The sequence below is a fragment of the Heterocephalus glaber genome, unplaced genomic scaffold (genome assembly GCF_053883595.1).
Source record: "Heterocephalus glaber isolate CG9 unplaced genomic scaffold, H.glaber_assembly_v1.0 deba00001497, whole genome shotgun sequence".
NCBI classification, from domain to species: Eukaryota; Metazoa; Chordata; class Mammalia; order Rodentia; family Bathyergidae; genus Heterocephalus; species Heterocephalus glaber.
Window position 1 is genome coordinate 8,215,140 of NW_028258320.1, and position 22,001 is coordinate 8,237,140.

The 22,001-nt window shown below is 46.5% G+C and overlaps 1 protein-coding gene across 4 annotated transcripts in view; it reads right to left on the bottom strand.

Annotated features, from left to right (window-relative positions):
• Nucleotides 1–7,155: 7,155 nt before the first annotated feature.
• Nucleotides 7,156–22,001, bottom strand: part of Adgrf1 (adhesion G protein-coupled receptor F1) — a 28,912-nt gene continuing 14,066 nt past the window's right edge. For all 4 annotated transcript variants that reach the window (XM_013072966.3, XM_087184650.1, XM_004846400.3 and 1 more), the window contains 6 exons: nt 21,153–21,341; nt 18,215–19,588; nt 17,140–17,181; nt 15,935–15,994; nt 12,610–12,676; nt 7,156–11,524 (listed from right to left, as the gene is read on the bottom strand). In XM_013072966.3, the coding sequence (XP_012928420.1) occupies nt 11,451–11,524; nt 12,610–12,676; nt 15,935–15,994; nt 17,140–17,181; nt 18,215–19,588; nt 21,153–21,341 (1,806 nt within the window). In that variant the 3' untranslated portion in view covers nt 7,156–11,450. The remainder of the gene's footprint in view (nt 11,525–12,609; nt 12,677–15,934; nt 15,995–17,139; nt 17,182–18,214; nt 19,589–21,152; nt 21,342–22,001) is intronic.

Here is a 22,001-nt window from a genome sequence, read left to right on the forward strand (position 1 = left end):
GCAAGTTATAGGGCCGGGATTTAGCTCAGTGGTTCCGGCGCCTGCCTCACAAGTGCAAGGTGCTGAGTTCGATCCCCAGTACCAAAAAAAGAAAAAAAAAAAAGCAAGTTATATTTTATCATCAGGATGAAAATAGTTCTGACCTCTCAGACTCCCTCGAGGACTCCTGGTAGTTTCTGAACCATACTCGGAAGCCTCTGGTGACTCAGCCAGCCTGGGTACATTCATCTCCGGGTCCTTGCATGCACAGAGTGTAGGCCTGCTCTGGGTAGCAGATCCTAAGAGGCTCCCTCGGTCTCTACTCTTGGAGGATGCTGCTGGGATGAAGTCATTTCACATGGAACAAAGGACTTTACCCATCTAATCAAAGTCACTAATCAGTTGACCATAAGATAGAATCTAACCATCCGGGCCTCTTAAAAGCAGAGAGTTTCCCTTAGATGAAAACAGAAGTCAGAGAGATCTGAATGTGAGAAGAAGGCTTTTATCTTTGCTCAGAAAGTCTGTCGTTATTTTTGTTTGCTTATTTGTTTTCCTTTAGTATAGCTCCTAAACTTACAGGGCAAAAATTTAGTTACATGTATCATATGATAAGCCATCATAATTAAAACTTTTAGGAAATGATAGAAATATAGAGTACCAACTTAACTCGTTTAAAATATAAAATAAAAAATAGTTTTTACAAATTAAAATTTAGTTTTAAATACAGGGGTTTTTTTTCATTAGAATAAAGGCAAAGATACATCCTAAGAGAAAAAATATAGACGAGGAAAAGAAAACTCAAAGACCCAAATGAAGAAGGAGGAGGCGGAAGGAAGCCCTAGAAAAGCACAGAGCAAAAATCACTCAGACAGGGGTTGGGGATTTAGCTCAGTGGTTTCGTCGCCTGCTGCGCAAGCACAAGGACCCAAGTTCAATTCCCGGTACCTCCCCCCTCCAAAAAAAATCACTCAGACATTAAGAGACAGAGCAGAGGAGAATCTGGAAAAAAAATTCTTAGCGAGTTTTGAAACAAGTGTTAATACACTAAGGAAAATTGCATTGGTAAGACTTTTCATTTCCTTGGCTTATATTCTTCTGAGATCCTTTTGAAATCCTTTCTAGCCAGTTAGCCATAGAATGGCTTTTCAGAGTTGCTCTTAACTGCAAGCTTTTTAAGGATCCCTGTCTCAGTTGGAGGCCAACCGGGAAGGTCACTGGATTCCTGTGTCTCGAGCTTTGACTGGGGTTTGATCGCATAAATGACTGATTTCCTGTGAGGCTGACCATTAATCTTCAATATCTCTAGAAACCAAGCTGATAACCTTGGTCTCCAGGCAGAGTGGATACCACATGATTCAAAGCCCATCAGAGGGCCGGGGATTTAGCTCAGTGGTTCTGGCGCCTGCCTTGCAAGCCCAAGGTCCTGAGTTCAATCCCTGGTACCAAAAACAAAAAACAAAGCCCATCAGAAATTGAAATGTTAGGTGACTGGGTGTGGCCCAAGGCCCCCAGGTAAACAGACACCTGCAAGCAGGACATCCCTAGGCCTGGAGGTCATCTTCAGTACCCAAGGACAATGGCCAGGTCACTCTTTGGATAAGATTAATTCTTTACTGTGAAGCCCTGAAATGAAGGATTGGCTATATCAATTTAGTATAACAACATAATGGAACACCATAGCCATTAAAATTATGTTTCAAATAGGGAAATTTGTTGAGCATAGTCTTGTGTATACCGTTTAAATTATGTGAGTTTGTCTGGGTGAGAGTCTCTAGGGTAACCAATGGTATATTTACGTTCTTCTACTTTAACATATTTTGTTTCTGTTTTTCATTTGCCCACAGTGTGTTTCCCCTGCTCCCTCCAATGCTATTATTTTCTTACAGAACAACAGCTTTTGCCTTCTTTCTTATTGCTTTGAGGCTGAAACCAAGCTTCGTGGCTGTGTTAGTTACTTTTCTTTCATTGCTGAGACAAAATACCTGGCACGAAAAGTTAGAGGGGAAGGGATTTATTTGGCTCACAGTTTGTAGAGGTTTCGGTCCATAATCAGCTGGCTCCAAGGCAGGGATGATGAACAGGCCACACAGAGGAGAAACAACATGGTGCGCACAAGGTAGTGAAGGTAACAAGAGGCCTTCATCGTGTCTTTCTGCCTCCTTTATCCCATCCAGACTACCAGGATTAGGGCGGTGCTCAACCACTCACTCACGTGTAGCGGTTTAGTAATTACACGCCCTTAATCCCAGCATCACACATTCAGATTCAGCTATCTCTGACCGAATGAGGCTTTGGGGGGACATCCAGACCAAACCATAACGGTGGCAATAGTTAAAGTCAAAGAATGGAAATCCTCCCTGGAGAGAGCTCCGTGGAAAATCATGCAGAGAGAAGAGAGTTTCTCAACAAGGCCTCTCTGGCTCCTCTGCCCATTAAACTGGGTCTCCTACTCCTTCCTTCCTTCTCTTGCCTCCTTCCTTCCTTGTGCACCCAGGGCTAAGATGTGGGCTGTGTTGATGAGTCAGCTGAGTGGTCCTCCACTGTCAGGGCTTGATCTGCTGATAGAAAGACATGCAAAGGACCAGCTGCCATGTAACAGGGGAGTCCTTCTCCTCCTCCTGTGGATCCCAGACCTGCCGTGTTCCAGAGCACTCACTAGAACCCTGGGGCAGGGAGGTATCAATAGAAGAACCCTCCCTCCTTAGGGGTCCTTCTTTCCAGGCCAAGAGCAGATCATGGCGTGTGGAATTAGGAGGGGGATTCGGTACTTGCCACCTTACTGATCCACAATCCCAATTCTCTTTCTTTCCACTCATTTTGGCCACTTAGTCCCCTTTCAACCCTCAGACTCAAAAGCACAGGTCACTGCTATTTGAGGCATTGGGATAGCAGTGAAGCTACATCCAGGATCTGCAGATCATCTTTGACTCCGTTTCTAATGACCACTGCACACCACATATAGAATCAATCAGCTGTTCCCATGCTGTGTGAGATCCTTTCTCACGCGCTCCACAAGTCAGCATTATTATGACAGAGCTAAAGACCAAGCTCAGCTTCTCAGCTCCACTTTCCCAGCTCCACTGAAAGCCCAGGGGTAGAGAAACCTCATCACAAGCAAGCAGGGGACACATAAGATTACACTCACACATACACACATGCAAGTTCACACTCCAATCGGGCTCCAAGAACACACATTCACATACCAAACAACCTGCAAGAAGGAAGGGTGTCTCGTTTTGGCCTGTCCAAAAAGGTTTGACAACCAAGCAAGAGCATGGAGGTAGAAGAATGTCAAAAAGCCACTCAAGAGCCCGCAAGTGTGTTTCAAGAAAGTCGGGGAGTTGTGAGGGGCTCTGGGTGGGTGTGCTGAGGGGACACACAGTCACACTACATGAATGGCCTGCACTTTCCTGTCTCTTCCACTCATATTTTCCTTGTCTCTCCCAGAGCTACTTTTCCTTAAGCCAGACTTTAAAATGAATGATATTGAAAGCAAAATTGTTTTCACCAGCTTGATGCTCATTTTTGAAATTTTGTTAAGTGGAGACGTCTGGCAACAACTTACTACTTAGGACTATGGTGGTCCAAGAATTAGTTGGTTAGTGTGGAGAAAATGCAGGTCAACATCTGTCAGCTTTTTCTCTAACCTTGAGCATCTAGATGAGACCAGCTCTTATCCAATCATCCCACCGTCCTATATGTAGACAACTTAAAGATAACACAGAAGGTGTCCAAAGTGAGTTAAAGCCAACCCTCCTCTTTAGAGGCCAGACATAATTCACTCCACACACATTCACAAAGGCACAGGCGTACAAACACACGGTGACTTCAGGCAACCAAGCCCGAGAATTACAACAGGAGGATATTTCTTTATTTCAAAATTATTCAGTTGATTCTTGACCTTTCCTGGATCATTTTTGGAAAACTGAAGTTCCTTGAGGACAAACACTGTGTTTTCAACTTCCTTTCTCTCCTCCACAGCACCATATCATTTGGGACAGAATGGGAACCCAGAATATGTTAACTGGCTATACATAAGGGAATCGGTACATAACTCAATTATTAGAAGTTTGTTAATTAGCAGATGAACAGGCCCATTTCAAACATATCTGTGCTGGTGTCTGGTGCCAGTGAACTGGCAAGGAGTGACCATACAGGTGGTAAAATGAGGCAAAAAAGCAGCAAGCAAGCGATGCCAAAGTTCCACAGCAGCTCCCCAAGTGCTCCACGGCTCAGAGGAGAGGACCTGATGGGCAGGAGTGGGCAGGAAAGGCTCCCTATGGGACACGTGGTGCCACCTGCCTCTTAAGGAGCAGTAGTAAGACCTGTGAAAGGAGAAGCATTGAGGAAAACAATATGGCAGGCAGTAAGTTCTCCTGCCAGACTGGAGCACAATGGCAGATGAGTTCTGAACTGTTTACTGGTGAGGCCTGTGGACTCCAAATCAGTAAAAATCAGCACCTTGGAAGACAGCAGAGGTTAAGAGAAAGCAAGAAAATACAGAGCAGACAAGTGTGGAAGCTGTAGCATGTGATGGGTTTGTAACCGCATGGGTACATGATGGGTGACTGACACCATGAAGACAGGCTCCATCTCCCCTTCATCTTGGTCACCACCAGACTCCCAGTGCCTAGAAGCGTGCCTGGCTCAGAGTAAGTGCCCAACCATTTTCTGTCAAATGAATGAATCTTGGAATACTGTTTGTAAGGCTCAGTGTGAAAACAAATCCATACAAGGCCAGGCAGAACCAAATCTTGAAGATGCAGTTAGTGCTGTGTTTACCTAAGTGAGTGAATGGGACATCAGTGGTGTTTGCCATTTTGCCATTAGAGGAAAGGTGAATGAACTCAAGGACTGTCCTCTTCCCTCCAGAAGCACAAGAAGGTAAGTGTCCTTTCTGACCAAATCTGCAACACATCCAAGCCCAGAAGTATGCGATCTGAGGGCTCATCCCTAAGCTTGTGTGACGTCCAACTTCATAGGTCATGAAGACACTCGGCCCTTTCCCAACAAGCTGGTCATTTTGTTGTTTCATCTGCGTGGCCTGAGAATTGGGTACATGTAGTGGAGCTTGCCATGAGTAATGGACTCAATCCCTTATTCAGCCTCAACTAAAGGCAGAAGAAAAATCTCTACCGAAGTTAACAGGACCCATTCAAGGGAAGGGAATGCTGCAGCCAAGGAGTGAGTTGAGCCATCACTTAGAGGGAGGTACAGAGGACGCCATGTGTCTTATCCTAAAATGAGGGACCACCTTGTGGTCTCTACCACCATCCCTGTGGCTCGTGTCTCATCCACACACGTCCTGGCAAGCACAGTTGTGACTGTGACATTTCAGGGCTTTCTGCAAAGGGCTGCTTTCCTCTCATGCTCCTCCCTTCCACCTTGACCTTTTGCTTCTGACAAACAGAAAATCAGAAAGAGCTTTTCCTCTGTATGCACCTCCCTTTCTTTGTGCCATGTCTTCAGCCCTTTGGGAAGGAATCAAGAGCCACTGTGTCTTCCAGGCTGCGGGCTCCATGGCTGCACTTTGTTGTCCTTCTAGGAATAGAAAACCCATCAGAACTTCTCACCACAGACTTGTAATGTCTGCAAGAATATCACTGACTTATTCTTCCTCCTCACACCCACATGCTGCCCAGTATGTTAAAAAGGTCTGTGTGTGTGTGTGTGTGTGTGTGTGTGTGTGTGTGCGCGCACTTTCTTTTTTTATTTGCTTGTCTATTGGACAGGTCTCCCCTGCTCCCATCTCCCCAGGGAGATGAGCTGAGAATGAAAGTGGAGGATTTCCTAGGGCACTTCACAGGCCACGTGTTCCCTGGCACAGAAAAAGCAACAGCTTCCTTCCCCTTGAGAAATCCAGCCTGTAATCCCACCACTGGGAGGCTGAGGCAGGAGGGTCATCTTGAGTCCAAGTGAGACCCTGTCTGAGAGAAAGGAAGAGAGAAACAGACAGACACACAGAGAGACAGACTGACAGAGATAGACAGAGAGAGACGTAGAAAGATGGAAAGAGAAATTCAGTCCTTTCTTCCTCTTTTCTTTTCTTTCTTTGTCTTCCTTTCTTTCCCCCTTTTTTCTCCTTCCTTCCTTCCTTCCTTCCTTCCTCCATCCTACCTTCCTTTTTTCAGCAATACTGGGGATTGAACCCAGGGCCTTCACATTGAGCTCTCCAGGCATCCCCAGGAAGCCAGCTTTCCTGAAGGTGTGTGTGTGCATTCTCTCTTTGGAGATTATCATTCTTCTTGATATTCTTGTCCCTGGGCATGAAGATCAGCAAGGATTGGCGACTTGGTGCTGAGGAGCTGCACAGAATACAGATGTGTCCAACAGGAAAGCCCCAGCCGGAACCCAGCCAGGATTCTTGTGGCCAACCCAGGGCCCTCTTGGAAGAGCTCCATGACCAAGCCGAGAGGACTCCGCTCACCCAAGTCAAAGGCAGTGGATCCAGGAAATCCTTCCCTCACAGCTGTCAGTGCTTCTTGCTTTTGGGGCACAAAGAACATGGACCTTGGAGTGCTGGGTCTTGGGTTTGAGTCCCATTTTTGTCACTATTCAGTGAACCTGGTCTCTACTTGCTCACCTGCAGGACTGAGAGGGGGCTGTAAGAATCTGGTGGCTCTACCCTGCAGAGAACCCACCCTTGATTCCATCACCAGGACATAGAGATTTGTACAGGCTCGTGAGCCCAAAAGGTGCAGCCATCTCCCAGGGAGGGGCTCAAGCCCATCCCATTCCTAGCAGCTCTGTGGTCTGACAGCAGACGCCTCTCCTCACACCATTCCCAAGATGTTCCTGACTGCAGCGGAGGCTCAGAGAGGCCCTGGCAGTGGAAAGTGAAGTCCTCTCCAACCCCGCTCCCACAGAAGAGAAGCTCCTGAGCCCCGTGAGCCCCAGGCTGCAAGCCTCGGGCTCCTACACGCCCTCTCTCCATCCTCTGGATCAGTCAGTGGTTCTGACATTAGAGCAGGCATCAGAGGTACCCGGAGGCCCTGTGAAAAGACAGGTTCCTGGGCCCCTTCTGAGTTCCGGGGTGTGAGAGTGGACCTTCCACTCGGGTGTGTGGGGGACCTGGTGTTACTGGTGGGAGGACATACCTCGAGGATCATTCTCCAGCCTGAGAGAAAGCAGGTTGTGAGCATCTCATGTGGTTGTGGATTTTAATACATAAGCAATTGCCAACATAAATTCTGGAAGGGATGCCATTTGTGTAACTTATTTATTCTTTTGCAAATGAGTTGGTGGGGATGGAGGTATTGCGTACATTTCCCACAATCAGGTGATAAAGACAGCAGATGGGGCAGATGCTCCTGCCTGGCCCAGTTCAGGAAACCAAGTCACTTTATCACCAGCACCAGCCGAGGTTCTCACCCTGCAGAGTTATCCTTGGCAGTGCCCACGGCGCGTAGTCATGGAATTTGAAGCTGCCGTGCCCAGGCCCTGTGGAGGGACTCGGCTGGGATCTAAGGACCAGGAAGCCTTATCCACAGAGCCCGTGTGTGCATTGGCAGCACATCACACCCAGGAGCCCCTCGGCTCCAGCTCCCAGCGCCGGGTCAGACCTCCACAGGGTGTTCCCTCCCGTTCGGCTGGCATGGCCTGCCTGTTGGCGATGCTTTATCTGCAATTCCTACCCAGCAAGATAAGGTCTTGCCAAGCCACATGCTCTGGATTCTCCTCTCCCGGGTGGGACCTTGGGGTTATCTCATGAACAGCCTGTGTGTGCACAGATGGGAAGCTGCAAACCAGAAATGGCGGGGCTGAGTGGGACCCAGGCCACCCTGGCCCAGAGGGGAGCCTGGACACCACTTCAGGGCACCAGGCAGGAAAGGAGCCTGGCACACTGGTCAGGGCGAAGCCAAGGGAGACGCAGTGCATTGTGGGAGAATTAGTGGTAATCAGGAACTGTGGGACTCTTCCCCACTACTTCCTTCCCCTTTGGTTTCTTTTTCCGGCAGTTCCAGCCCATCTCATCCCTGGTTATGAGGAGAATCTTCATCACAGACCATGGAAAGGTCACCTTATGTTAGGAATGGCGTTCTTTTCAAGATAATCTCAGAGTCTATTTTCCCAGGAATCTCTGTTGATTCACTCTGGTATGTTACTGCTGCCAGGAGGGGAGGCCGCAGGGAGGTTTGTGGAACCAGAAAAGGAGCTTGCTCCAGTGGCCCTGGGCCACGTGCCAGGCTGAAAAGGTAACACAAAGCTGCCCTGGTTGCTCAGGATCAAGCCTGGAGAGACTAGAAAATCCCAGGGATGCATGCAAGTCACTCTTTTGGGTTTGTTTTATTTTGTTCCTTCTACCCCTAAGACCTTGGTGCAAGAGAAGCTGGGGACAGTGATGCATTCCTGTAATCTCAGATACTCAGGAGGCTGAGGCTGGAGGCCAGGACAACCCTAGCCTGGGCAACTTAGCAAGGGCCTGTGTCAAAATACAAAATAAATAAAAGGAGCTGGAGATGCGGCTCAGTAGTAGGGCATCCTTGGGTTCAATCCTCTATACCACCGAAGCAAACAAACTAATGAAAATGAGAGAGAGAGAGGGAGAGAGGGAGAGAGAGAGAGAGAGAGAGAGAGAGAGAGAGAGAGAGAGAGAGAGAGAGAACAGGGTCACTCATCCCCAGAAGTGTGATGCAAGCCTGACACCTGTATAAATTTTTCAAAGAGAAAAGAGGTGAATTCAAAAAGCATAAGATATCTGAACCTGTTTTACTTGAGTTAACCCTGCACTTGCTCAAGGTGCCAAGGTATATATGCCACTAATGCCACTGAAATATAAGACAGGTGTGTTAGTCTTCCAGCAGGTGGAAATTGCTGCTGACCACGGCTAATTCCTGCTTTGCCTGGAAGCCGAGTAGACTGTTTATCAGCACCCTGAGCTGAAACCCAGGAAACAGGCCTGTGCACCAGGAAGCAGGGCTATTATGTTATTAGCTTCCTAATCTCTTTTATTATACACAGCACAGCAGCAACCATCAAATGGCTCCTAATTAGGGTAGTGGGATGAAAATGCTTTTCACACCCGATTTCCAGTGGTCCTCGGGTGTCTGAGCACCAAGCCGGCTGGCCAGCATCTGCTTCCTGGTCAGAGGCTGCCACCTGTAGCTGGATACAGGTAAGTGCAGCTCAGCTCCACCGCCTCCTCTTCCTCCACACAAGAACTCCTTGGCAGGAAGACACTGGGGCTTTTCCCAGAATTCATATCATGTGAGAACAACTCTGGGTGCTGCAGAGTGACTGCTTCTCAGACTTTTTGTTTGTTCTGGAAGCAGCTGAGAAACAGAAAATGAATCTTCCTAAAATAGCTTCCTAAAAGAGCTGAGAAGGCTCATGTAGGGCCATGCAAAGTCACACGCGGTTCCATCGTATGTGTTCAGCGGGATTTCTACTCTGAGGCCCTTTAGGGTCCAGACCCCAAATTTCAGACCCCAGGGTCATGTGGGGCCTGGCCCTGAGTCGGCAGTGCTGATCTCCTTGAGTCTGTGCTGAGCACTTGGATCCCTGGACAAGCTCCCCTGCACCCCGGGACAGGATGGCCCTGGGTCTCCTCTCACTCACAGGGAGCTCCTTCTCCCTCCTTTCCTGGATCCTCCCCTCCCATCCCCTGTGGGGTACACAGCTGGCTTTGCCCTGGTCAACGTGCCAGGCTCCCTTCCTGGCCTGGCTCTGGGAGGTGGTGTGCAGGCTCCCTGCTGGGTCTGGGCTCCTGAGGAAGCCTGGGCCTGCTCAGCCCTGCAGTCTCTGCATTTCAGTTTACCACCTGTGCACTCACAGACTGTGCTCACAAGAAAAACTCAAAGGTCCCGCCCAGCCCTGACTCCGTGGTGCTGGTGGCCACCCAGGACCTCCTCTTTTGTCCCCAGTGCCTGCCAGGTGATCCCATCTGGCCAGGGCTGGGCTAATGACCCTAAAGGGGGCCTCAGCCCACACCTTCCCTGAACAGTCGATTAGCAGCCACGCACGCACTCCATGTGCTGGGTTCCGTAGAAGGCGATGATAAGGTCCTTTCCCCATGCTGGCGGTGGGTCAGGCATCCCCCTTCTGTCACCATAGAAGATGGGATGAGGAGGCTTGCAGAGCAGCTGTGTCCGAGGCTACCTTTCTCATTAAATTCTCTTCTGGTTCTTGGATACATTCATGGGACATCTCACTTGACATTTCATCCATGCTGCTCCTTGGTGCTTTGCGGAAATTTGAACTCAAATTTTCTCTACATGTGCTTGTTTAACCCATGCCCATTAGTAGAAGTTCCCTGCAGTATCTTTATCTGCCTATCGTGAAGGCTTTGAGTGTTAGAAACTAACGGACACTCTTAGCACAGTAGCTTTCAAAACAGGCAGTGGACTCTGAAGCTTGGATCTTCTAGGCACTAAAGTGAGGGCTGATGCTGGGTTGAGCTCAAAGTGACAGAGTTATGGGAGGCAAGTGCAGCTTCTTAGCATTCCCTCACTTGCTGCTCTGTCCCTCGTCCTAAAGCAGCTCTGGCTATATATGCAAATAACTTCCAAAAAGCATCTTCAGGTGTGACAGAGACAATCGAGATGTTGCAGGCACAACCCTGGAAGCTGATAACCAAACTGTCCTTCCACTCCCCTCTCACATAGATAGAATCAGGGGAACCAACAATAAACCATGCATCGAATCTCATAAAGATTTCTTAGGGTTGTATACAGCATTCGAGGCTGTCATGGAGCTGCAGGCATGTGCTAGGACCCAAGTCCTAAAGTAACCCTGATTCTGCTGTACTGGCTTTGCTTTGGTGAATGACTTCACTTTCCTTATCTCTGCCCAAATTCCACCTGGTCACTTCAGTTTCTGGGTTGGAGACCACGTGAAAATACACTGTAAACTGTAAAATGCTCCGTTTCACATCAAATCACATTATTGTCCTTCCTCATAAATGGCTACAAAGCTATCGAAATGGAAATTTTTATTTTACCTCAGCTTAACTTTCAAAGTGAAGGGATTGAACCCATGAAGAAAAAAAAAAAAAAAAAAAAAAAAAAAAGAAGCATAAAGTCCAACTGGAAAATTTGGAAGGAAAATGCCTTTTCTTTAGGAAATACGCACTGAGAACCTTTTGAAAAGAAAGTCAACTCAGTCACTGAAGGTGAGCTTGTGAAGTTTCCTTATTCCAGTCCATGATTGGAAAGGCTGTGTGGACAAGGTCATTTTATGAAAAAGGAAAGCACATCTTGTGGTCATGAGAAGAAGGAGCAACTGACAAGATTTCCATCAAAACCAATTCTTTTGCATTTAGGGTGCAATGTGTTACACTCAAACCACATTGAAATAAATCTTCCATGAATTCAAGATAAAGGAGGCAATGATAAAGCTGCTGTGACCACCTTGTTCTGCTCCTGGGTCAGAATATCTCATCTGATATGAAGTATACTTTCTTCTCTGACATTTACCTCTAAATGTCAAGTTGCTCCAAACAGTGTTCTTTGATTTTATGATTCCTGGCCTTACTCGGTTGATAGAAACTGAGTTAACGTGATGTTGCTGGAAGAATCTCCAGTATGAGAAAGTGTATACTTGCCTGAGGGGGAGAAGGAAGATAAGAATTATTGTCACTATGTTGGAATCAAGCATGAGACCAAAATGAAAATCATCCTATGGACTTTCTTACAACCGGGGATAAATTTAGGAGACGTGAGGCCAAGATATATCGTGTGGTTGGTCAAAAGGGACAGCATTTCATTGATACCATAGAAACTGGCATTTGCCAGGCATCACTAGTTGGAGATGAAATACTGTGATTTTCAGAAGTTGCTGGGAAGTGAGATAAAGTAGATGTAGTATCACAGCTTGTTTTCACTGGAAGGAACCTTAGTGATCTCCTAGATTTTCATTTTACTAACAAGGAACACACGTCTAGAAAGGTAAAGAGATGTATAAAAGGCACCCAGGTTGTTTGGTGGCAGAGACAGCAGGGCTGAAGAGTTCTGGATGAGCACATTCTCCAAGCACCTAAACTTTATGTGAAATTTAAATGATTTTGATGGGATTGCCCATTTCCCAATCTTCATGATGATGTTCACATAATCCAATGTGAAATGGGCCTTGGGCTCTTAGTTATAACTTCGATCTAACTGGCCATGTAATGTGTCCTCCTCCCCTCCCACACGCCACCCTTCCCTCTAAGGGGACTGTGACTGTTCCCAGTGTTTAAATACTGGCCTTCCAGTAGCTGAACAGCATGGAGTCCAGTATCCTCCAATACAGGAACATGGGACCTATGGGGACAATGGTCTTCCACCTTTAGCAGGTGTGGCCCCTCCCTCCTCCGGGACACAGCACATGGCAGCAGTAAGGACAGGACTGGTATTGATGGTAACCATCTTCCTCCACCCATACCTGGATGACCAATGCCACAAACGTAGACCAAGTCTTCTAACTTAGCTGGGCTGAAGTTGCATAATGACACCCACTACCCTCAAAGCACCAGGCTCTGACACTGTTGTCCTTGAGCACAGTCCAGGTAAACTCTGGAGCCACAGTGGGCTAACATGGTCACACTTCTCACCTGGAATTTTTTAGGAGTTGTCACTGAATTTTATTCCTGTCCTGTATTTATTTGCCCTCTTCCCATCTTGTATAGCACTCGTGTTTATTGTAACTCACCTTTGTCTTTCAGTGGATGGAAGGAGTTTAAATATTTGGGTTTGGCAAATACATCTGACGAATTTTGCTGCACAAAAGAAAATCAAGTCATTTGACGTGAATAGTATTCTTCTGGTGACTGTCTGGGCTTCCTGGCCTCTTGATGTCATTAACAAAATGTTATTTCATCTACACATGGTGTGACTCTCTTTTCAAGAACTTAGAGTAATCACTCCTTTATTCCTGCTTCTATTACAATCCATTTGAAGTGCTTAAGAATTTATTTCTAAATGAATTTGCATTCCTATGTATTTTTACAATCTAACTAGAAAATGCTTTTATGGGAGACATTATCCTTTTTTATATCTGTGCTGACATTTCTTTGGTTCATACATCTGTCACCAGAAAAACTCATGGAAAATGAATATTCCCAATAAAAATGGTCTCTTTTAGATTGTCCTTTACTATCTGTTAACATTCAACTCTCTTTGTGAATTATCCTTTAGTTATTAGTGTAACAGAAGAAAACTAAATTATCAAACTCATTAAAAGCTGAATTATCGGGCCGGGGATTTAGCTCAGTGGTTTTGCCGCCTGCCTCGCAAGCGCAAGGACCCGAGTTCGATCCCTGGTACCAAAAAAACCCCCAAAACAAAACCGAATTATCAAACTGATATAAGATGTTTAAAACAAAGGTTAAACACTTATTGGAAAAGTGATTAGATACATCCTATTCCACTCATGAATTTGTCTTTAATTTAGTCATTAATTTAACCTCTCATATTGCTTGACTGTGTATGCCAGGCACTGTTTCAGGCACCAGGAATCCTGGAAGGAATAATTTCCAATTCCTGCTTTGGTCCGTGTCATAAGGAAGCTAAATCAAGATGGGAGGAAAAGGTTCTTATCACAAGCACTAGGTAGACCACTGAGAGATTCCCAGTTTTCACTGAAATATATATGTGCCTACCTCATTTTGATTCTCAAAAAAAATTGCATATAGGTAAAAATGACAAAGGCCTAAAACTTTCAAAGCAAAAGAATCGATTTTCCCAAATTCAAGACTCGTGTAGTGATATAACCCTAAACAGAATCTTAAGAGAACATTGCTTTTCAAACCGCAGCCTGCCCCTGTGGAGAGAGTAATCTTGGGTTGCAGAATACCCACGAGCTCTGTGTGCTCTTGGAAGAAGCAGCCTTCCCAGGCTGTAAAGTTGTCTGGATCTACATTGTCAAGCCACAGGATCTGAGTTCCCTGTTGGAACTAAGAAGTAGCTCTGGAAATTCAGTCTTTGTTCAGGAATGTCTACAGGAGTCCTTAAGATGGAGAGATTTTGAGGGCTGGGGATTTAGCTCAGTGGTTCTGGCGCCTGCCCCCCAAGTGCAAGGTCCCGAGTTCGATCCCCAGTACCAAAAAACAAAAACAAAAACAAAAAAGAAAAATACAAGTGCATTAACTGAAAAAAAAAAATTCTAAAGACAAACAGAAAAGATCTTCGGGGATTTAGCTCAGTGGTTTCGCTGCCTGCTGCACAAGCGCAAAGACCGGAGTTTGATCTCCAGTACCAAAAAAAAAAAAAAAAAGATGGAGAGATTTTGAGAGAAACCACTCTTGGGGTCCACACAGAGTTTGTGGCTTGAGGGATGGTCTTTGCTGAGAACATAGCTGGCTTCCGATTGGCTGAACACCATCTGTTCATGAATCTTTCCAAGATCCCTACCTCATCACCCCTTTGCTATCCCTTAATGGACTCTGAGCTTTGACCTGTGCACATTGCTGTGTGTCAGCTTGATACTTTGCGTGTTGAGAGAAGAGGCTAATCCCCATCTTCAGGACAGCGACTGACTATCTTCCCTGGAGTCCTCCCATGTCTATTTTGTTCTTATTTTCCCATCCATATGTTTCTAACCTCTGTCTTGGCTAACTCAGCCTTCCCAACACATGGCCTTGCTCACATCCTGGCAACCTAAGTCTCCTTCACTCCTGGTCCTGTGTCTCGTTCTCTTCCTCACTCCCTTCACTACCAAGTGATTTCTTAACAGTAATGTTGGTGTCCATATTTTCTCACCATCCATAAATTGGGTCCTTGCTTTTTCATTCAGCTTTTCATTCCTCAGACAATTACAAACACTCTCATCTTTTCCTGTGCAAAATGGATTTTTATTTTTAAAGCAAATGAGTCACTTAGCCAGATAACAAAATCTCATTTTTATCACCCAACTTGAAAACAAGACTGGGGAGGCAGCGTAAGAATCCAAACTAGCAAAGACCTCCTTGACCACTCTGTTTTCTGAAAAAAGTCCACCCCACCTTAGAAACAGGGAGAAGCACTGCCAAGGATTTTTGCTTCTGTTGTGATTTCACTGTGGGGTGTTTTTTTCTTTTTGATTTTTCAAATGAGAACAATTTTGACTTCCTGCTCTACAGGGTGGAGAGTATCCTGTCTTATTTTATTTACCAAAGGCTTTTCTTTTCTGTAACTTCCTCCTTTTCTTAAGAGTAGATAATTTCACATTTTCTAGTTCAAAAGATTTTAGTTCTTGAAAACATAAAGTCTCAGAATGTTAGAACTTCTTTGAGTTACCAGTTCAACACTTAATTTTTATGACTGAGGAAATTGAAACTCAAAGAGATGAAGGAACTTTCCTAAGATCACTCAGCTGCCTGGGGGTGAAGTCAGAATCCCAGGCAGGTCTGCTGGCCCCAGCCACCACTCCCTCCCTCTCAGCAGTCCTGTCTGCTATGGATGCAGACCTGGAAGACTTCGTTATACAGAGGACAATTTCCTCATCGACTTTTATTTCAAAAGCTTATATTGTTGTTGTAAAATCCTCTAAACACCCAGATTTGGATGCAGTTAAGTCAGTTGGCTAGTTATCAATACAGAAATCTCTACTTTAGAAGCTCGGTCTTGCTGAAAGACAAAAGTCTAAATCAACAGTGAAAACAGAAAACACACATGCAAGTACCTTTGCCTTGAACTCTACTATCCTCATGTGGATGTGCACTTCTGTGGCAAAGAATGAGACTGAAATCTACTCCCATACAAACTTGCCCAATCGTAGGTTGTAGAGTTAAGGGCTAAAGTTGCAAGAGACTAAAGCAAAAAAAAGCCTCACTCCCCTTGAGACCCACACACCTCGACCCTGAGGCCTGCTGTCAGCTCCATGCCTCCACATTCACCCACTCAGAGCACTGACTGTGCCAGGCACCCGGCCAGACCTCAGGAATAGGATAGCGACAGAAACGCCAGGGCCATGCACAGAAACAGGTCTGCAGCAAGACTGCGCATAGAAAAGTGCCAAGCTGAATCTTCATGCGCTGCAATAGGCAATAATTAATTACCTTTGATGTTTGCTTCCAATGGCTTAACAGAGACAACTTGTTGATCAGAAGTCGCCGCAGCTATAAGGACAACACAGAAATGTTGAAGAGATACACATATACAGTCACACATAAATGTGCTGAGACAAAACTGCAGGTTGAAATTGGTATTTAATAGCATTGTTTCCTAGAAGCACTTGATAAACCACGGGCATAAATAGTTGATAAAAGATTGTTTTCTTATCATCTTTACCCATAAACAAAACTGGAATTAAACAATAACCCAATCTATAGACATTAGTAATTGACAGTAATTGGAGTTTATCTGAAATGAAGGATTCCCTAAGCATGTAAGTGACAGAAGCCAGGCAATTATTTAGTGCAATTAGAGTGGCAAATTGCTTCTGCCTAAAGAGGATACTGTGATGTGTGCCACAGTTGTTGTAATTAGGAAATAGTCTCATTTCCTTATTAAAACAGTGACTCTGCACCTATGACCTTACTGCTTGCTTCTCTCAATGGAATTGCTCAAAGCTGGGGGGTGGGGGGGGGATAAAACAAATTTTTTTTAATTTTTTTAATTATATTTCACTTCAACTGAAAGTAGGAATTTTATTTAATGTGAAATGCTATTAATATTTAGTATATAAAACTGTAAAAATAAAGAATAGACATACTTTCAGCATATTCTAAATATTTAGATAAAGCAGGTGTGGTAGTACATGCCTTGAATCCCAGTACTCTGGGAAGCTGAAGCAGGAGGATTGCAAGTTGAACCACAGCCTGGGCAACTTAGTGAGTCTCTGTCTCAAAATAAAAAATAAAGAAGGGGTTGGGGATGTAGTTCAGGGTGAAGGCCCTAGGTTTTATCCCACTACCACACACACACAGAAATTTAAAAAAAAAAAACCAATTATGAGATCAAAAGGGAATTTACCCCTTAGGAAAGTGATTTTCCTCTTGAGTCACTGTCGAATCATAATTTAAATCAGGAAAATTAAATGTAAAAAGGATTCCCTTATTTTTCTATAATGTTCACATTGCATGTCAAAGTGAATTTTTATGGCTCTACCAGCAGGGACCTTGAGCTCCTCTGCCTCTGGATGACACTGCCTCCGGTAAAAGGATAGAATTTACTACAAAGTGCCTGTGGTCCAACCTGTACTACATGAAAAAGGCCTCAGAATGGAAGGATGAGGCTTTAGAGAGAGGAGAATGTAACCCACCTTGTTATCCAGGAGTATTCCAAAGCAGAAGATGAAAAACCCCTTTAACGAGAAAAGAAAGTCAGTCACATTTATGGTATTTTTCTTTTCCAGAAAAGAAAGTGTCCATAAGAGGCATTACCTGCTGTACCACCCAGCACTGGCCTTGCTTTCTGCTCCATCTCCCTGCAGGTAGGAGCCTCTGCATGGCCGCCACAACACAAGGACTCAAAGGTTTTTATACACAAAATGCATAAAGAAGCAGCGCTCAAGAGGACAACATTTCTAACACACACGGAGCTTCATTCTCCCCACTGGGTCAACCCAGGCCCCAGACAAATAGCTTCCTTTGGTGTCTGCAGGGTAGTTGTTCATACAGCAGGCATTTAGTAAGTGTCCTCTCTGCATCTCTGGTGGAGCCAGCACTGGGCCCACCCTACGGCCCTACAGAGGGAGCTGTCCTCTCTGGAAACCCTGCGAGCGGCACCTTCAACCTGGAGCTGCGACTCCCTTCACAGAGCCCTGTCTGGTACCTGTTCTGATGGTTCCCCCCCTCCACCCCAACGGGCACTCCCTGACCTGTGCCCAGGACACAGGCCTTGAGCTGTGACTGCTGTTGTACACCTCACATGTAACCAGTGGGCACAGATGTGTGCCAATAGAACTTTATTTACAAAAACAGACCACCAGTGGCAGGTTGCCAGCCAATGCTCCTCATACTGAAAGAATTTCCTTTGTGCCTTTCAGTGTCAACAGTACTTTTGATGGATTCCCCTTTCTTGGTGCTTTTTCAGAAGTCTGCCCAAGAGAAAGGGTATGGAGCCAATAGCAAGAGGGATCAGCCTGAGCTATGTGCACTCTAGCAGATTTAAAGCCCACCGGCTGGTGAACTCCTGGAGAAGCCCAATACTCTGCTTCACTAAATGTTGGAGAAGATGGATTTTTTTCCCCCCTTCTCATTGTTTCTATGCACTTTTCCTGACAGTCCTGCAGCAGCCAGGGAGATGAGACACCTCTGGAGTAGTTTACCACCCCGAGTTCTCTGTCACGACTCCAGTGACACAAGAGTGTAATAAAGCACACTCCCCAGTCTCACCTGGAATGCATTGAACAGTGCGAAGAGAACATGCCAGGCCGGGTTCTGGCTGTTGGCCATGGTTCCGATGCCAAAGCCCCAGGTAAGCCCCAGCAGAGGCGCCAGGATGAGGAGGCTCTTCCCCATGCGGATGACGGTGGCTTTGTCATTCTGGGTCACCCTCTCTCCAATGACTGGCCTCCAGAGTTTTGTGAGCACTAAGAGCACCACCACCAGGTTCACAGCCACAATAGCGAGCGCAGGAACAGCAAAAGCCAAGAGAGGTTTGCTCCCATCCGACCAGTTGAGCCAACACACATCCTTCCTGCTGTAGCTGTTGCTAGGTTGTGTGACCACAATGGTGACTATGGCTATGACCAGGGGGCACCCATAGCCCAAGCAGAATCCGATGGCCATCATCGAAGGCATGGCCATGTGGTGGAACACGAAGACGATTCGGTAAGACAGCAGGACACCAAGCACCAGCATCCAAAATAACAAGGAGAGGTAAAAAAAATGAGTGAAGAAGATGGCGGCTACACAGACTCCAGAGGGGCCGGCGGTGGTGTCTACAGTGACAGCGGTAACGAACCAGACATCAGCAATCAAGAGGGACAGGGCTATGTTCATCATGCAAATGTGGCGAGTGTGTGAGATCTGAGTGTTCCTGAGCTGCTTCCAAAACAGAGCCTCGATGATCAGGCATAAGACGAGACTTCCAATGGAGATGGCCAGGCCCACATAGGTGATCCATCTCACCGCAGGGACAATCACAGCGGGGACAGAGGGTGACATCAGTATGGAGAAGGAGGTCAGGTGAGTGCACCGACACAGCACTGCGTCTGGAGTCTCATTCACCAGGTGGCAACCAGCACTGGTCCAGCGCAGGTGACTGAAACTCCAAAACACACAGTGGGGCTGGCTCAGGTTTGCCTCGATCTTGGAGAAGCCCAGGAAGATTTCATTTATGGAATAGTTTGGGATAACTGTGGATATCAAGGGCCCGTTGACCCGAGCATTGTCACCCTGGGTCTTGGGTAAGATGTGCCCGAAGGTCACAGAGGCCATGCTGATGATAGTTTCTGGAGCAGAGACCTGGAATTCGTCTGGCCTAATAAAAGCGTGGCCTCTGATGGGAAGGGCGCGACCCTCTTGGAACAACTCAATCTGGTAGCTGTAACTGTGATTGCTGTGGGTTTGGGTCCATGGAATCCCTTGCCAGTTAATAAATTCCAGAGAAAAATTCAGAGGCAGAGCAGAGGGAGGTACCAGAAGGGTGATGTTTTCCAGTGTCTCTAGTAACTGGGAGCTGGCCTGCTCTTCCTCTTGCAATAAAATCGTCCAGTTCGTTATGGATGAGGAATTTAGGATGTGGTCAGCTATGCTGATGACATCCTGAAACACAAGGGTGCAAGTCAGTTTGCTTTCAGTGAAAGCTTACAGGACTAAGAGAGGAGGGTTGTTTGTATTAAGTGTAGAGAAAGTGCTCAAAAAATTGGCTCCGGGGAGGAACCCAGTAAAACTCATCAACTAATGTCACTTCTGTTTCACTGTACAGAAGCTTTGAGCAAAGAACTTGGGTCCAGGCTGATCCCCCAAGGCATTCAGATGCATCGTGGAGTTTTGGCACAGATAAATAAGCACCCTGCCAGGCAAGAGTGCACATTTCCTTCTGCCTGAGACCACAAAGCAACCAAGCGACTATGCATTCATACTCAGGTGGAGGCTCAGAGATGGGCATGCTACTTGGAACAGCTTTCTCATTGTATGTTCCTTCCTTAACATCAAAAGTCATAAAGACGTGTCATGGATATTCAAGTTTTAACTCATGTTTTGTGTTTGTTTCTCTACTACAGGAGAATACAGAACAATCCTTAAAAACTAGACCTAGAAAGAAACAGAAGCAGTCTTAGGCCTGGTCTGAAGATCCCTGTCCTAAGCTACCTCTTTCTGCCCCAGCCCGGGCACTCGGTTGTGGCTCTGGGTACCTGGTGCCCTTGCTGGGCCTGTGCCTTCCCACCTCGTCCCTCCACCCCCAGAACCTCCGCTTTCTTGGGCTACATGTTGCTGCTCTAGGTTCACTTTCCATTTCGTATCTTTTCTTTTCACTCTAGTCGGCTTCTTGTAAACAGCATGTGAACAATGAACCTTAACATCTTTTCTTTAATTCAGCTTTAATGTCATCTTTGACATAATGTTCACTCCAGGTAGTAAAGTATAAACATAAAATCGTGGAATTTATACTGCATAGTCCAATGTTGTGAAGTATTGGGACTTTAAAATATAAAATGGACTCTTCCAAACCATTAGGAAGGCCCCTGAGGGAGCAGGCACTGCACCTGTCCCAAGGAGACACCTGGGTATGGGTGTCAGCTGTTCTAGGATGGTGAGATTAGAGCTCTCTTACTTCTCCTTTTTTTTATTTGTATTTCTAATAGTGATTGTATATTACTGGTGTCCTGTTTAAGTGAATTTTTAAACATCCAAACTAAACCATGATCTCCCAGTTGAAAGAAGAGAGGTTTTGGCCCGACACTTGGGAGGCTGAGGCAGGAGGATCACCGCAGGTTCAAGGCCAGCCTGGGCTACAGAGTGAGTTCAAGGCCAGCCTGAGCGCCACAGTGAGATCCTGTCTCACAAAAAGGAGGTTTTGGGGTGCACACTGCTAAGGCAGAGCTCATGGCTGCAGAAGGGAACAATTGCAGACAGCAAGCAGGAGTTGAAATGTTGGGGTGCAGAAGCTCACCCCTCCTCCCAGCAGCCCAGAGGAGCTTCCTCTCCCTGTGGACCCACACTATGGAGCCCATGGCTCCTTGCACCCTGCAGAGAATGCAGCATTGCCCACAGGGGGACTGTAACAGGCTCCTCTGTCTTTTTCAAGACCCCCTAGTCATCTAGGCTTCATTCCTCCTCCAAAAGACACCATTCACAGTGAGCTGGGCCGGCCCCCAGGCCATACCTCCAGGGTCGAATCTGACACCATGAAACCCTTCTCCAGGGACAGGGATGAAACTGAGCTCAGAAGTGACACCACTGAAGCCAGGCTCCCTGCTGTGGTGGCCGGGCTCTGCTTCAGGATGCCCGAGAGCTCTCGCACCACGGACGACACGTCCGCCTGGGTGGCACTGTCTGCGATTGCACTGAAGTTCTAGAAATAAAGATGGTTATGTTTTAGAAAACAGAAACTGCTCAGCCAGGCTGGGAGCGGATGTCTTGGCCAGCATTTGCATGGTGCCGTAGATCGTGGGACAATTAAGTAGCAATGATGGCAGTGGTAGCCATGATTCAGCGTTTGCCTGTCCAAGACTGAGCTAAGTGCTTTCCCTGGAGTCGTTGGTTCAATCCTTTAAGCACATTGCAAGGAAGTGCTATAATTATTGTCATTTGTAGCTAAGGAAACTGGAACTGGAAAAGATTTGTTTAAAAACACTTTCATGTAAATCATCATCCTAATGATCCAGAAATGACATCACTTGGGGAGGTTTGGGGACCTTCCCAAGAGTGCTGAGCGAAGTGTCATAGCCCTGATCCTGGGTTAGATCCCCACAGGCTACTGACCTGAGTCCACTCCTCCCATGCTGCTGGATTCGGAGTGTCACCCATTCCTAGGGTCCCCTCGCTTCTGTGTGCTGGGCTGAGCTGGGAGCTGCAGGGGTGGGGGGGCTGTTCCCACCGCTCAGCTCAGGACCCCAGACCCACCCACTCACTTCATCCTTCTGGGTGGCTGTTGCTGCTCTCTGCCACCCTCAAACTCTGGGGTGAACAAGCTCCAACCCTGGCCCTGTCAGAACTCGGCTGAAGAAGATGA